This window comes from Pelobates fuscus, chromosome 1 (assembly GCF_036172605.1).
Source record: "Pelobates fuscus isolate aPelFus1 chromosome 1, aPelFus1.pri, whole genome shotgun sequence".
NCBI lineage: Eukaryota > Metazoa > Chordata > Amphibia > Anura > Pelobatidae > Pelobates > Pelobates fuscus.
Window position 1 is genome coordinate 442,943,758 of NC_086317.1, and position 17,207 is coordinate 442,960,964.

The 17,207-nt window shown below is 41.2% G+C and overlaps 1 protein-coding gene across 1 annotated transcript in view; it reads right to left on the minus strand.

Annotated features, from left to right (window-relative positions):
• Positions 1-10,601, minus strand: part of PARP4 (poly(ADP-ribose) polymerase family member 4) — a 142,564-nt gene extending 131,963 nt beyond the window's left edge. Inside the window, exons 1-5 of the mRNA XM_063429975.1 lie at positions 10,460-10,601; positions 6,957-7,089; positions 5,391-5,583; positions 4,476-4,548; positions 2,945-3,020 (exon numbers count right to left, since the gene is read on the minus strand). Of these exons, the coding sequence (XP_063286045.1) occupies positions 2,945-3,020; positions 4,476-4,548; positions 5,391-5,583; positions 6,957-7,088 (474 nt within the window). The 5' untranslated portion in view covers position 7,089; positions 10,460-10,601. The remainder of the gene's footprint in view (positions 1-2,944; positions 3,021-4,475; positions 4,549-5,390; positions 5,584-6,956; positions 7,090-10,459) is intronic.
• Positions 10,602-17,207: the final 6,606 nt, after the last annotated feature.

Below are 17,207 nucleotides of genomic sequence, written 5' to 3' on the forward strand. Positions count from 1 at the left end.
AAGGATCGGCTCGCAGGCCCACAAAAAATATAATTACACTTCGGTGTGGCCGAGTAAGTGTAGTTCAAGATTGTTTATATCAAAAGTAACATTGCATTTATATGAGTTGACTTACAATATAACTGTTCAGGTTTACATATAACTGTAGGCAAGAGCCTAGTAAGGTTTAATTAGGTTTCTGAATATGCTAATCGAGGGGTGTCAAGCACCTGGACCCGTTTGTTTATTAATACAGTATTTATAAAGTATTTTACAAGGATTTCTCTTGTTTTCAAGTAGGTCCTGGGTCCACAAACATTGAATTGTTAGAATATGGTACAATGTAATAATAACAATACAAACTATATCAAACTACAAATAAACACAGAACATGTACAGATAAGAAGTATAATCAACCATGATTAAAGGTGCATTCTGTATAGAGGTATTGTGACAGAGAACGAAAGGAGTTTAGACTGGGAGAGGATTTGATGGTATCCATGAGGCTATTCCATAATTGTGGTGCGCTGTAGGCAAATGAAAATGAAGATCAAGACACTTTCTTTTTGTATTGCGATATACTAAATAAAGTGCTGAATCGAAGGTTATTGCAGGTGGGAACAACTAAGGAGATCATTCTAATCTTAAACACAAGGCTGGAGAGATAGAGAGTGCGTCGGGATTCCAGCCATAGCCAGTTTAGATCTTTTAACATGTCACAATAGTGGGTCATGTAATTACGTTGTAACACAAAGCGACAGAATGAGTTATACAATGTAGTAGGTTTATGAAGGCAAGTTTGCAGCGCAGATGCATATACTACATCTCTATATTCTAAGACTGGCATTAGCATTTGCTGTACAATATGTTTCCTTACTGTAGTGGTTAGGCAGGAATATAGCTTTGGATAAAGTTTTGATGCGAGTTTTTCAATGTGGAGGCCAAAGAGTAGCGAGCCGTGGGTTACACCACAAGTCTGCAGAGTGACTAGGAGAGGAAGTAAGGTGCTGTCAGAAATGGACATATATTGGGAATCGATCCAATACATGAGATTGAAACCAGGTTAGAGCATGATTACCAATATCTGTGTTTTTAAAGTTTTTGCAATAGGATGCTGTGATGGATGGCCTGATTTGTTTGGCGCAAGCCACAAGCTTGCAGTTCCATTTTTTGTGACTGTTTTCCATGTGTCTAGATATCGCTGCATTGTGTACCTGTATTATGCATAGAGCAGTGTGTGTGTCTGTATATGCAGCTGTGGGTCAACAAAGGTGGGTTACAAATTTGACAAAAAGAGACTTTAAATGTGTCACATGGCACAAGATGCAGATTCTCCCCCCCCCCCCCCCCATGCTGAGATATCTGCCTGGCTGATCTAGGTATGTTTTTGTTGTCAAGGTGGACTTGCAGATGGGGGAAAGGAGATTTATTTTTTGAATATCCTGATGTGAAGTGAAAATAAAGGTTATTGCTGTTTGTACCAAGAAAGAAGCTGGTTGTCTCTTTCCATGCTGCAACTATCCAAGATCTGCAATAATGTGAAAGCTGGTGGATAAAGAGACTCCGATCCCAGGTCATAACACTTAGTTTTATGACAGTTGACGATAACTATACATTAGTATAGTGATCAGCTGTGCAAGTTAATGGAACTACCCCCGGACAATATTAGGTCTATATCGTCACAGATGCCATTGGTTGCCGTGTCAAAGGCCTTGGCAAAAACAAGTAAAATAGCTCAGGTTAATTCTCTTTGTTCCATGCCAGTTTGGATGTCATTAAAGGCTTTTAAGAAGGCAGTTGTTGTTGAGAGATTTGGATGAAAGCCTGATTGGTCTTGGGTCAGATAGTTTTATTGTTGGCAATACACACATAATTGCGAGTGAACACAGTTTTCCATGATTTATGACAACACAGGAAGCAATAATATCGGACAGTACTCAGATACCAAAGTAATGTCACCACTTTTATGATAGGTGCTACCTTTACAGTCTTCCAGATATGTATTCAGATGCCAAGGATTAATGAATTAGGGTTGCAACAGGCTTTGCAATTGCCAGCGCACTGAGCTTTAGCAAAATTGCTGGAATTTGATCAGGTATGGTATTTCATTTTTAAATTATTGAGATGTTCTTAATGACATTAACAGGCACAGATCTAAAAATAACATTAATCCGTTCGGGGTCTTTGCAAAGTTGGTGCAGTGTGATCCAAAATTGTTATTTCGGAATGCGTATAATCGGTTAGCTTAAAATCAGGGTGGTGGCACATCCGACAAAATCATTATTAAAGGCATTTGTTACATCATTCTAGGGGATGTTACAGAGTTCAGTTGGCCACTTTAACAGTGGTAGGTTGGGAACGGATGGGGGGGGGCAGGGGCTTGTATGTTACGTATGATTTTCAAAACTTTCTTGGATTTTAATATGTTATTGTAAAAATTTTCATTGAAATATTGGGCCTTTGACATATCTGTTTGTTTTGGGTATGCATTTCGCCATTGTCATTCACAGAGCCAGTATTATTGAACTTTGACCACAATGAATCTCTAAACTGGTACATTTGTGTGAGGTCGGCTGTAACCCATGGGCGTTGTACCCCTTTTACTCACACTTTACCTAGCGGTGCATGCAAAATGAAAGTATTCTGTCTGAAAGTATTCACTTGCACACTCTAGATATTTGATTAGGCCTAATTGGTGCCATGGGAGCTTCAGATCATTTTAAAGGATTCAAGATTACATTTCTTGAAAGAACTGATGGTTATAGCCTTGGGAAGATAAACTGTCTAGACAAGCGCATGATCACCAACAATGGAATGGTTCTCTGTGGCATTCAAGCAATGCTTAATGTGTATTAAGGGAAAACCATCTCCCATACTATCGCACCAATTCAAGATTATGTATCCTATGCAACACATGTATCCAAAATATTCATACAAAATATTAAAGCAGGAAATAAACACATACTTTTTGAAGAAAACAGTATTTTGCCACTTCAGCATTCTCTGAAGTCGATTTGTCTTCTTCGAAATCTCCATATTCCCTACAAGGAGAGGTAAAATATATTGTGTTTGTTTTTTTAATATAATTTAAGTATAATCACACATAATATGGTGAATTTTTTTCTGTTATTGATATTTCAAGATTGATAGGAAGCGTGCATAACCCCTCACATTGGCGTGACATGAAATCAGGGGGCGGGGTAAAAGGTGGTGGGACGGTGGTGTGCATCTCGTAGAAGAATAGTTGGGAGGCCTGGGAGTGGGTGCTAGGAGATATACAAGGGACATGAGACAAATAAAATAAGGGGATTTAAAAGACAATCAAGGGAGAGAAGCCATGACAGTCAGGAAAGACGTGTCCCGAACGAGCTCTTCCACTATCTTGATGTAGATAGCACTCTCTCTAGCTCGGGCACGGATGAACCTCGTGAAGCGTTACATACAGTCCTTATTGACATACCATGTAGCAGCCAGTGTATTGTCGGAAGCTAACTTAACCCACTGTAAAAAATACTGCCTAGTGCTCACCGGGCGGGAGAGGTGGCTGATCTCCCTCTCTGGATGTACCTGGATCAGAACGCAACATACTTGTGCCCCGTTACCCCTTCACCTTGGACCAGTGGGGGTGATCCTCGCTCCAGCAGCCTTCCAAGCTGGAGGCATTAACTGGAACTTATCCAACATTTTTCTGACCTAAGCAATAGCCCACTTGAGTCCAGGCTGGACAACCTATTTGTTAAATTTTGACTTCAGCTGGAAAGCAGGATACTCCAACATGCCCCACTGAATTCAAGTAACCACTCGGATCGGCAGTCAGCTTCAGTCCCCACCAGAAGTCCTAAATTCTCCCTCTAGAGGAGGTCCTAAAATGGTGGTAGATCAGATAGGGAGGATCGCCCAAGCACCAGGCGGCACGGAGGAGAATATTAATGCAGACTAAAACTGTATCTCATACAGTGGAGAACCTTGTTTCTGATGTATATACTGACCCACAGGCTTCCATCTGGGCTTACTGGCCTGAAGTGCTCCTCCAGAGTGCAGGACTGTGGTCTGCCCATGGTGGGCAAAGGGTGGATCCTGGACTGAGCCATATAGCGCTGCAGTTATAAGCATTTGTGGCATTTAAATATGCATTTTTTTTCATTGGGGACATATCGAAGAACAACTTGCAAAAGCTGCAGTTCTCTTGTTTGTTGCCTTTGCAAGCCCTCCTCTTCTAACCCTGCCCAGAGTTTGTGACTGTCAAATCACAGACTTCCCAATGCAGCTCAATAAGAAGTATTTGGGTGGCAGGTGCTATCTCGAGTTTACCTCCACTGAGCTAAACAAACCAGGAAGCAAGAGGTCCAGATCTCTGATTGACAGACAGGGAGTTTAAGGTTATTTAATCCAAGTGGCATTTTTTGGGGAAAGGAAATTATAAAAAGAGGACTGACTCTACACATAAGGCATTTCAGCAAGCTAAAGTGCTTTAGTGAGCCCCTTGACACCAATACCTGTCAAGTATTTCTTCTTTGAAGTCAGATAAAGTATTTGCAGCAGGTGAAAGATTCTTCTTGTAATGAAAATCTAGAAATTAAAAGTACAGTTATTCATGAAAAAGTAAAATGCACACACATATTATATTTATATATATATATATATATATATATATATATATACACAGTATCTCACAAAAGTGAGTACACCACTCACATTTTTGTAAATATTTTATTATATCTTTATATCTTATTATATCTCCTTTAAGACTGAGCGTCTAACTTGTCACCTTAAAGGGGAACTCCAGTGCCAGAAAAACGATCCGTTTTTCTGGCACTGGAGGGTCCCTCTCCCTCCCACCCACCAATCCCCGGTTACTGAAGGGGTGAAAACCCCTTCAGTCACTTATCTGGGACAGCGGCGATGTCCCTCGCCGCTGTCTCCACCTCCGCGACGCTCCTCCTTGTGATTGCGTCGGCCGGTGGGCGAGACTGATCTCGCCCACCGGCCGAGGAGACCTAATGCGCATGCGCGGAAATGCCGCGCATGTGCATTACGTCTCCCCATAGGAAAGCATTGAAAAATCATTTCAATGCTTTCCTATGGGGTTTTGAGCGACGCTGGAGGTCCTCACACAGCGTGAGGACGTCCAGCGACGCTCTAGCACAGGAAACCCAGGAAGTGACCTCTAGTGGCTGTCTAATAGACAGCCACTAGAGGTGGAGTTAACCCTGCAATGTAATTATTGCAGTTTATGAAAAACTGCAATAATTACACTTGCAGGGTTAAGGGTAGTGGGAGTTGGCACCCAGACCACTCCAATGGGCAGAAGTGGTCTGGGTGCCTGGAATGTCCCTTTAACATAAACAACATGTTTGCTTTTGAATGACCTAATGTACCATATATAATCTAAATAACGCAGACATCCTCACCTTGTATAGTTTTGACTTTTTCCAGAAGAACATTAATTGGTTTTTCCAGGTTAGAAGTTTCTTCAAGAAGTTGGTTCTCTTCGATACATTTCCATATGAACTCTGTGTCGACAAGTGAGATCTGATGCTTCTCAATCTTTTTCAAATGGGAACTGCTAAGTGAACTGGCATTATTCGCAATAAAATGTGTACACTGTAAATAAACAAAAATAAAATGAGGACTTAACATTGTATGAATTACATTTATAGCACATGGAAAGTATTTCTAATAGTATTGAATCATTTGGAAAGCTTATTAAATCAAGGCCTTGATACGTAAAGACAAACATTACTTGGAGTGATTACTAGAGACAAGAAATGCTTTATTTCTTCATTGACTAACTTGGAGTTTCTGGTGCAAGGACAGATTTACGAAAAGAAGCCAAAGTAGCAATTGCATGGGAGCCTAGGGAGTTTAATAACTAAACTGGGAATCATGAAGAACTGGCAAGGAACTGAACTTTTAAGGCCAAAATAGAGAATTGTCCTCTGAACACACTTCTCCAGTTAACATACCTCTCTATTATTCAAACCATCAACTAACAAGGTTTGGGCCAGCTAATTTGATACCATGGCTCCCTTACCATCTTGGGTTTAACGGGACAGTCTTGGTTTGAGGTCTTGTTCTGCCATGTTGAGTTTTTTCCCTTGTATCCTGTATTAGGCAACAACATGGAATTGCCCTCAGCAAGGGATGCTCAATTGCGCCATTAGATATGTCCAGATTCATCCTATATGCAGAGAGCTTTGACAGTGCTCTGTGCAACATTTAGTAGGGCTGGCCAGTGTTATGGCATGCTCGATTTTCAAGTGGGGCTCTGCCCTTAGGGTGCCAAACGATGTAACTGGCATGTCCCCTATAATTCCACTTGTTCCCTTGCCCAACTTCATACTTCCAAATGTTGCGAGGTACATGATACTTCTGTTCTGCCAATAGTACTTTCATATTAAATAAACTCCAAGCAACGTACCCATTATAGTTTGCTGTAGTACTTATGGTGCCAGGCGTGATCTGGCATCTCTCCCAATGTAAGTAGTCAAATAGTTTTGAACAGTTTGATTTCTTAGTTGGGGTCTGTTGGGTACCGGCCCATTCTTCCTCCCAGCTGCCACGAGAGACAGACTCCTGTTCAGGCATTTTTGTTAACTCAACTAAGCTAAGACTTGCAGTGCAGGGCTAGCTTATTGGCGGAGAGTTTAAGCTAATCATTCTTAGCCGCTGGGCTATGCCTTATACCGTTGGATTTAGCTCAGGCAGAGAGCCTCTGGCTCTCCTCTAAGCTGTAGTGGAAGTGGTGGGCAGCATGGGGACTACAGGTAAGACATTAGATAGTTCTAAAGTGTTTTAACTATTTAATATAGGGGGCCTTCAGGGCACCATAACCACTACAGCATGCTTCTATAATACTATTTTTTTTCATCCTAGTAGATATTGCATAAATGAGAATTAATTTTAAGAATGTGGAGAAGCAAATAAATGTTTTTTTCATGGATGCATTTTCTTTAAAAAATAAAGCAAAGCCTTACCTTTCCATTGAGAACATATGAAATGGCTCCACCATTTGAAGAAATTTTTTCTTTTAAACATTTTTTTTCTTTAAAGGACAAGTGATTCACTTTAATGAAAAACACACAATCTTCAAAAATGCCTGCAGTCATCCTAAAAAAATTAATAATACACATTATATAAACATCTTATTTGAAAGTCCTTGGATCTTATGGATCTATTTAGCAATATCATCTATAGTACCCTACTGTCACAACATCAACAACCTACAAGTACCTTTTTTAATTTCCGATTTTTACTTTTAAATCTATCTTGCTTTACCATTAAAACCCACCTACTGACCACCAAAAAATTCACAAAAATCTATGAGACACAACAAGCTAAATTCTATTGCATATTCGGTGCATTGGGTTTTCAAAATATATAATTTCTCACCTCACTAATATATGCTAATCTGCTTTAAACCGACAAAGAAAAAAAAGATGTCGAAGGCGTTTAGTAAGTGTACACAAGTTGCCTAGCTATAACCAGAGGTAGTTCTGTGTAACTTGGCACATGGACAGAAAGTGTACATTGCCACCAGAATTGTGATTTTGTTTTATGTGTTTCTCTGCATCTCTTTACTTTCGTATGTATATCCTCCCGCAGGTCTCTTAACCCCCCTTAACCACTTTGTGTGTCTTGTACCTACCTCTCTTTAATACCCTTACTCATGTCTCTTCAGCCACTTTTGGATTTCTTACCCCCTTTTACATATCTTACTCTCCTTTTGATTATTTTGAGTCTCTTGTCCTCATCTTTTGTGTCTATTACCCTGTTTTGTATCTCTCCCGTTTTGCCCTTTTTGTGTATCTAAATTCCCTTTAGCCCCTTATTTCCCCTCTCACTTTTGCCCTGTGGGTGTCTCCTCCTCCTTATATACAAATAAGGACTTGTGCTAGCATTTGACAAAAAAATACTAAAGTACAATATCTGTGCTTACTTGTCCAACACCAAAACACACACTAAATAAAGTAACTAAAAAACAAAAACAAACTGGTGATATCTCCTCTAAATTCAGGCATGGACATAGTAAGAGCCAGCCAATGCTTGTGTACACAAAGACAGGCTTTGTCAATGTTCCAAATGTTGTTTACTACATCTTCCATAATACTTTTACAGCCTAGTCCTGCTCTAGCGTTAGAGAACTGCTCCGTTGTACACCATTTAGTGAAGCCTGGGCCGGATTGACATCATATCCTGGCTCCTGGTATCACCGCAGGGCATGCAAGGGAGCAGTAATGTTTCCATTCTCCCCTCCAGACACTATATTCCAGCAGAGTAGGCACCTGCCGCCTTCGCTGCCTTGCCACATAGCTGCCCATCTTGTGGGCAGCCCTAAAGTGGCCAGCTTCTCGATGCCCTGTGACAGGTGAAACACAGAGGGCCCGGTCGCACTACAGGATAATATATATTCAACAGCAGATACCAATTGATGGAATCAGGACGGTAGAATGTTTTGTCCAGAAAATCAGATAACAGACAGAGATCGACTACACCCTCTGCTTACGGGTGGGGGCCGGGGCTGGCTGCCCGTGTTCATCTGGAACAAGGTGTGTATTTTTGTAGAATGCATTCTATCAATGGCAGATATTTAAAGGGACACCGAGCTATAGCCTTCCTCATTGTCTCCTACTATAAACAATTGTACAGCGTTTTGGAGGTAAGTTAAAAAACAAAAACCTGGGGGGGGGGGGGGACCGGACCGCCATGCAAGAGAGGTTCCGGAGAAATCTGGCCTCTTAGGCAAAAAATTTCTGCTCTGGCACTCGAGATGAGGCCTCGAGACATCCACACGGCAGTGGAGGAGGTGGCAGACCCCGAGATCGGGAGTTTCGGGTCCTCTGAGGGAGGCACGAGGCTTCGGGGACTGCGGCCTACTCAGAAGGGGAGCGGGGTGGACGGCCGCTGCCCTGCTTCCAGTTCCGGCCACCAAACGCCGGCTTATCGACAGGCCTACCGGTCCTGCATCCCCCCCTCTGGACCGGGGGGGTCATCCTGGTCCCCACTGAAGAGAGCTTGGGCTGGGAGAAGACTGAACCTACCTTGCAAGATGGCGACGGCCCGTGATGCTCCACCAACGGCTCGGGCACCACTGAGCCTTTATGAGAGGAAGCCATATCACCTGCCCAAGCAGCAGACCTCACGGCGATTCCAGCATCTACTCTACTGATTGCCCACGACAGGGAGGTAGTGTGTGGAGCTGTGCAAGTCATGGGACCCTCTGTTCGCAACAGACGACCTATGCTGGGGCCAGGAGCTGGAGGGAAGCTGTGAGACCATGCTGCAATACGGCTTTACCAAACGGACTTACCGATTTCCTGACTAGCCTGCTAAGAAGAGAACCTGCCCGAAAATCAAGCCTGGAACGGGGAGCTGCACTGCCACCCAGATGATAGGGCTTGCGGGTCCCCAATGACTTCATGCTCTGGCAAGTCACTGTGCCACTTTACCAAGGACAGTGAACTCTGGGTGACACTATGCAACACAGAGAATCACAGCTCACCATAACCATGGACTCAGCAAAAGACAGCAGCTCTCGGGTTAACATGGACCCCTTAAGATCTAATGGTCACAGACTCGCGCTTTAGCCACTCTGCTCACTCTAACTAACTATCTCTCTCTGCTCAGCCTCTCACATAACTATGTTTTGGCACAGACGTCTGCTCAGCTCTAGTGGTTTTAAACTTACTTAGCTCAACCATACTAGCATGCTATACTTTAACGTCGTTTAATAAGCTTCAAGCGCCTTGCATGTTTTCTACACCCAAATGCATGTGTCCAGCTCTCACACACACACACAATATAACTATTATGCAAGCTACTACCATGCTGTTAGAAAATAGTTTGCACGTGCTACATGCCTGTTTTACTTAAATCATCTATTGTACTGCACGCATATCACGCTAACCTCGATAACCAAGCTACTCAAATCTGAGACTTGTCAACCAGTTAAACTTGCTCCTATAAAACAAAAATGTGCAAAAAAATGTTTATGCCACTGTGTAGCCTATAGGTTTGTTTCTATATAAGTGTACGCTGTTGTGGCGTCTGACTTTGCCTTGTACTTACTTGCACAACAAAAAAAAAATATTTTTTTTTTTAAAAACCTGCACACTTGCCTCCACTGCACTCGCAGTTTTTACCCTGTTGATGTCTTGGGCAGGCTTGTGAGCATTTAGCCATTTACATGTTCACAGCTTAATGTAGTTGTTATAGTTTCAAGAGCCAATCCCCGCAGGCTTTTTAATGTAAACACTGCCTTTTCAGAGAAATTAAAAAAAAAAGACAACAAAAACATACAGCTAATTTTTAGTTAGCTATAGGCTTGTGCATTATTCTGCCTGGTTTGTTTATGTAAATAAAGTATAAATTGCACTGCCGCTTTGATAAAAAGCAGAGTTGTGGATCTTCCATTAGGGCTGTGCAGGCCACAAACAAGATTCTAAGCACATTATCAGATTGAATGTGAAAGGTCTCTTACCTCTCGGTTGCCCTGTAGCCAGCTGATCACAACACGTTTCCTGCCTTTTCAGGTTTACGTTTTCTAGCAGACACTGATTGAATTCGAAGTAAAGACAGCTCTTCTGTTAAAGACTGAAGTGATACTACTGTACACCAAGCTATTTCCTGAAAGGGAGGAGTAACAGTTCTTATGGGAAGAAGCAGATAATCCTGCCCAGTGGTTTAACCCCTTAAGGACGCAGCCAAATGTACACGTTGTGATCAAAACAAAACGTAAACAAAACCTGGCATTTGCGCTATATGTCTGTTCAAGCGTAATTCACCTCTTTCATATTATGTGCACGCACACTTATTATATATCATTTTATTCAGGGGAAACATGGCTTTCATTTAACATCAAATATTTAGCTATGAAACATAATATAATATGAATAACATATAAAACAAATGGGAGAAAATAAGAAATGTAATTTTTTTAGTTCTACGTGACATTTTAAAGGGACACTATAGTCACCTGAACAACTTTAGCTTAATGAAGCAGTTTTGATGTATAGAACATGCCCCTGCAGCCTCACTGCTCAATCCTCTGCCATTTAGGAGTTAAATCCATTTGTTTATGAACCCTAGTCACACCTCCCTGCATGTGACTTGCACAGCCTTCCATAAACACTTCCTGTAAGGAGAGCCCTATTTAGGCTTTCTTTATTGCAAGTTCTGTTTAATTAAGATTTTCTTTTCAAATAATTTTTATTAAAGTTTTACATATTTGTATAACAACAAGAACATAAACATTGTATTGGGGGTAGGAAGGGAAGGGAAACTTGGAAATGGAAAAGAATAACCATCCAGTATTACAATAGGCATAACAGTGTATATGGCAAAAATAAAAATAATATGTTTTTACATCAATGCACTTTAATAACAAATATGTCAAAGACCATATGCAGTTTTGATTTTTTCTTCCCACTTATCCCAATTGTATTTTAATATTGGGAAACCACGCATATTAGCTCTATGTGATAATTCGTGTGCCTTGTTTTCTAGAATCAAATTAAAAACTTCCCTGAGAGATGGCACATCTTGGGACTTCCAATGTCTAGGTAAACAGGATGTAGCAGCGATCAAAATGTGACCTATGATTATTTTGTCTGTTCTATTAATGGACTCCGGGAGTTTTTTAAATAAGGCTAGTTCCGAGGTTAAAATGCTAATGGTTCTGTCCACTTTAATAATTAGGTCGTGAATCAATTTCCAATATTTAGTTAATTTAGGACAGAACCACCAAATATGGGCCATATTGCCCACACCCCCACAATCCCTCCAACACCGGTCAGAATACATATTGTTCATGTTGTGCAATCTAGACGGGGCCAGGTACCAACGATATAAAATTTTATAATGATTTTCAAAGTGGTCGGTGCAATACGAAATACCTTTTAAAGCTTTAAAAAAAACGAACCATTCTTCTAGATCGTACTGGGCACCCAACTCCGTCTCCCATGACAACATGTGTTTTAATTTAACTAGGGGCTTGGCGTTATAAAACGAGTAGCATAAGGATATCATGCCTTTACTAGAGGGGCTGCATAAAAAAGCTTTCTCTAATGGAGACATCTCAAGCGTTTTATAGTTTTTATCCGTTTCAGGTACCTTATATAGTTCTTTCAATTTGTCAATGATTACCTTACAATCCAACTCACATACATTCGTTAATCCATACTTAAGTTTCAATTTTTCCAAAGAAAGAATAGCATTGCCGTGAAAAAAATTGTCAAGATTAGTTATAGAGCATTCCTTCAACAGTTCTATTTTTAAGGATGGAATACAGGGAGTGCAGAATTATTAGGCAAGTTGTATTTTTGAGGATTAATTTTATTATTGAACAACAACCATGTTCTCAATGAACCCAAAAAACTCATTAATATCAAAGCTGAATATTTTTGGAAGTAGTTTTTAGTTTGTTTTTAGTTATAGCTATTTTAGGGGGATATCTGTGTGTGCAGGTGACTATTACTGTGCATAATTATTAGGCAACTTAACAAAAAACAAATATATACCCATTTCAATTATTTATTTTTACCAGTGAAACCAATATAACATCTCAACATTCACAAATATACATTTCTGACATTCAAAAACATAACAAAAACAAATTAGTGACCAATATAGCCACCTTTCTTTGCAAGGACACTCAAAAGCCTGCCATCCATGGATTCTGTCAGTGTTTTGATCTGTTCACCATCAACATTGCGTGCAGCAGCAGCCACAGCCTCCCAGACACTGTTCAGAGAGGTGTACTGTTTTCCCTCCTTGTAAATTTCACATTTGATGATGGACCACAGGTTCTCAATGGGGTTCAGATCAGGTGAACAAGGAGGCCATGTCATTAGATTTTCTTCTTTTATACCCTTTCTTGCCAGCCACGCTGTGGAGTACTTGGACGCGTGTGATGGAGCATTGTCTGGCATGAAAATCATGTTTTTCTTGAAGGATGCAGACTTCTTCCTGTACCACTGCTTGAAGAAGGTGTCTTCCAGAAACTGGGAGTTGAGCTTGACTCCATCCTCAACCCGAAAAGGCCCCACAAGCTCATCTTTGATGATACCAGCCCAAACCAGTACTCCACCTCCACCTTGCTGGCATCTGAGTCGGACTGGAGCTCTCTGCCCTTTACCAATCCATCCATCTGGCCCATCAAGACTCACTCTCATTTCATCAGTCCATAAAACCTTAGAAAAATCAGTCTTGAGATATTTCTTGTCCCAGTCTTGACGTTTCAGCTTGTTTGTCTTGTTCAGTGGTGGTCGTCTTTCAGCCTTTCTTACCTTGGCCATGTCTCTGAGTATTGCACACCTTGTGCTTTTGGGCACTCCAGTGATGTTGCAGCTCTGAAATATGGCAAAACTGGTGGCAAGTGGCATCTTGGCAGCTGCACGCTTGACTTTTCTCAGTTCATGGGCAGTTATTTTGCGCCTTGGTTTCTCCACACGCTTCTTGCGACCCTGTTGACTATTTTGAATGAAACGCTTGATTGTTCGATGATCACGCTTCAGAAGCTTTGCAATTTTAAGATTGCTGCATCCCTCTGCAAGATATCTCACTATTTTTGACTTTTCTGAGCCTGTCAAGTCCTTCTTTTGACCCATTTTGCCAAAGGAAAGGAGGTTGCCTAATAATTATGCACACCTGATATAGGGTGTTGATGTCATTAGACCACACCCCTTCTCATTACAGAGATGCACATCACCTAATATGCTTAATTGGTAGTAGGCTTTCGAGCCTATACAGCTTGGAGTAAGACAACATGCATAAAGAGGATGATGTGGTCAAAATACTCATTTGCCTAATAATTCTGCACACAGTGTATAATATTTCAATAACTCAATAGGCATTGCTCTATATAGGCTGGGAGAATGATCATTTTTAAAAACAATATCCCAGGCCTTAAGTGTAGTCTTGGTAGATAAAAATAACTTAGTAATTCCAGGTCTTTTCTTAGAATTTAACCAGGGTAATTCCGACAGTCTAAAGGGTAAAATTTTTGATTCTTCTATTTCCATCCATCTGGGTTTATCAACCTGATTGCCAAAGCTCACAGCCACTGCAGCGTTAGTGGCGAAATAATATTTGCGGAAATCGGGAACACCGATGCCGCCATTCGATTTGTGGTGCTGCAAGGAAGTGAGCTTCACTCGAGCAGGCCTATTCCCCCAGATGAACTTCATAATTGTCAAATGAACTTTATAAAAAAATGATAATGGGATGGACAAAGGGATGGTCCTAAAAAAATATAAAATTTTTGGAAGTATCGTCATCTTAACAGATGCGACCCTCCCCAGCCATGAAAGTTCCATTCCGCCCCATCTCTCCATCTCCTTTTGTAGGTCCGACCATGCTTTCCTCAAGTTGTGGTTATGCATATTTACCAAATTTTTGCATAAATTAATGCCAAGATATTCCATGTAGTCAGCTCTCCAATCAAATAAATATAATTTCTTAAGGGCAATAGCTTCCGAATTTTTTAAATGAAATGGAAGGGCCTGAGACTTAGACTCGTTTAATTTGTAGTACGATATCTCGCCAAATTGAGTTAAAATGTCTTTGAGGTGGCTCAAAGATTCTTTTGGGTTTTTGACAGCTAGAATTATATCGTCTGCAAACAGGCCAATTTTGTGAGCGGATTCTTTAACAACAATTCCTGCAATTTGTGGGGTTATTCTAATTAGTTCAGCCAGGGGTTCTATTGCTAAAACAAATAGAATTGGAGATAAAGGGCACCCCTGTCTCGTCCCATTGGTTAGAGAAAACGTTTTAGACGTGAAACCGGAAGCCGAGACATGGGCGGAAGGTGCACAATATAGCGCCTTAACTGCTGTGATAAAGGATAGTGGTATGTTGAATCTTTCTAACGTTCTCCATAAATATCCCCAATGTATCCTGTCAAACGCCTTCTCTGCATCTAGAGATAGAAGCAATGAAGGCGTTTTGGTCATATTGATGTGCTGAATCAAGTTTATGAATCTTCTAGTCCCATCGGGCGCCTGTCTATCGTTTACAAAACCCACTTGATCCTTATTTATTAGCAATGGGATTAATTTGGTTAATCTATTTGCGAGAACTTTAGAATAAATCTTTGAGTCATTATTGATTAGAGAAATGGGTCTAAAATTGTGGCATCTATCAGGAGTTTTTCCTGGTTTTGGCAAGGTGACTATTCGTGCGCACAAGGACTCCTCTGGCATCGTTCCCCCGGACTTATAGGAATTGAATAATTTGGTCATGTGGGGAATCAAAATTTCTTGAAAAGTTTTATAATATAAAATAGTGAATCCATCGGGACCAGGGGCTTTTCCGGATGGCATAAGTTTAATCGCCTCAGCTATCTCTTTTGCTGATATTTCACATTCTAAACTCTCTAAGTGTTCTGGAGACAGCCGAGGCAATGTCACTCTGTCTAAGAATTTATCAATGGTTGTTGCAGAAGGCTGGGTAAGGTTCGAATCGCATTCTAAATTATAAAGTTTACTATAATACTCTGCAAACATGTCACTTATTTTAGTAGGATGAAACACTTTTCGCCCCTGATCATCAAGTAAATACGCTATTTTTTTTTTTTTTTTTTAATTCTTTATTTTTGTAGTGCATATAAACGTAACAGAACGTACATGCGGTACCCCAAAGGCAATCCACATGCTTTTTCAAACATTAAGTACAGTGAGGTATATATTAGTTCTTGCACATTTTTAGTGTTAATTTTAGTAAGCTTGGGATATAACAGGACTTTGCACTATTTTGGCATATTAGATACAGTCTAAACAGGCTATACAATAACGTCTGACCACATGAATTCTATCATATTCTGCCTTAAGTCATTGACTTCAAAGTGTACGCTTAAAACTATAATTAGGCTTAGTCTGCACGTTTGCTGATCTGTTGACATCATAGATTATGCATATGTAGAAATTCAAGTGAGTACTACAGGCTAGTACGAGGAACTGCCTGCAACTTTAAACTACAGGTTATAATAAGTCGCACGTTTGTTGGTTCTAAGCTGTAGCATTAAGAGTAAGAAAATTAAGAAAACACAACAGGCTGTACAATAACGTCTGACCACATGAGTTCTATTATATTCTGCTTACGTAATCGACTTTAAAGTGTATGCTTAAAACAATATTCAGGCTTAGTCTGCATATTCGCTGATCAGTTGACATCATAGATTATGCATGTGTAAAAATTCAGGTGAGTACTACAGGCTAGTACTAGAAACTGACTGCAACTTTAAACTACTGGTTATAATAACTCACATGTTTGTTGTTTCGAAGCTGAAACATTAGGATTAATAAAACACATTAAATGCAGGCTGAGTGATAATATCTATAGCAATGGTGCTCTTGCTGTGTACAGGCTTTAGATATGGAGCATACAGTGCTCCTGGTATAGGAACAGAAGGATATTGGAAAGAGGAGGAAGAAGAGAACAGACGGATACAAAAAGGAGACACCTGGTCAACCTATGGTAACAAGGCAATCTGGATGTTCATATTATAGTGCCTGGCTTTCTCCAGTGCTCGGGCGGAATTGTGGCTATAGTCCGCTGTGTAGCCCTGAGTCAACCGATGCCAGCTCTGCACTTGGTATGCGTGTTGGCCTCTCGGGCCTCGCGGTTGGATCGGTGGTGCCAGTTGTGTGAGTCCAATAAGCTGCCAGGCGCAGCCTTAGCTGCTCCCCCTTCTTGCACTTTCCATGTGCGGCGTTGAGCCAGTGAGGATCGTGACCTCCATGGGTTGGCATTTTTGTATGGCAGGCAGCTTAAGGAGATCGCCTCTGGGGGTCTTTGCCCCTGTTGCGGGCGTCTGGAGCTCCGTGGTCGAGGTGAGTAGTAGTGTCCATGCAGCTGGCCTGGTCGGCGGAGTTTTGTTCGCCACTGTGGTTTCTTGCGCTTTCTCCGTTTGTTAGTTGTGCGGGGGGGGGGGGTTATGCTTGCCGCTTCGTGTAGTAGAATATCCCCCTGGAACTGCCTGGCTTTCTGCAGGTTTGTAGGATAGCTCGTTGGGTTGATCTCCCTCTGGAGAATGATTTGGTGTTGCTGCAAATAATGCCTCCAATTTGGCCCAGAAGTCCGCAAAGGTGGCATCCAGTCGCTCTAGCACATATTCTGCAGCACCTTCCCGTGTCTACATGTGCTGCAGTAGGCCCTGATGGTGATGCAGGGGCCCGGCTGCCATCTTAGGTGGATCAGCCACGATCATGCGTCGGGAGGTGGGAGCT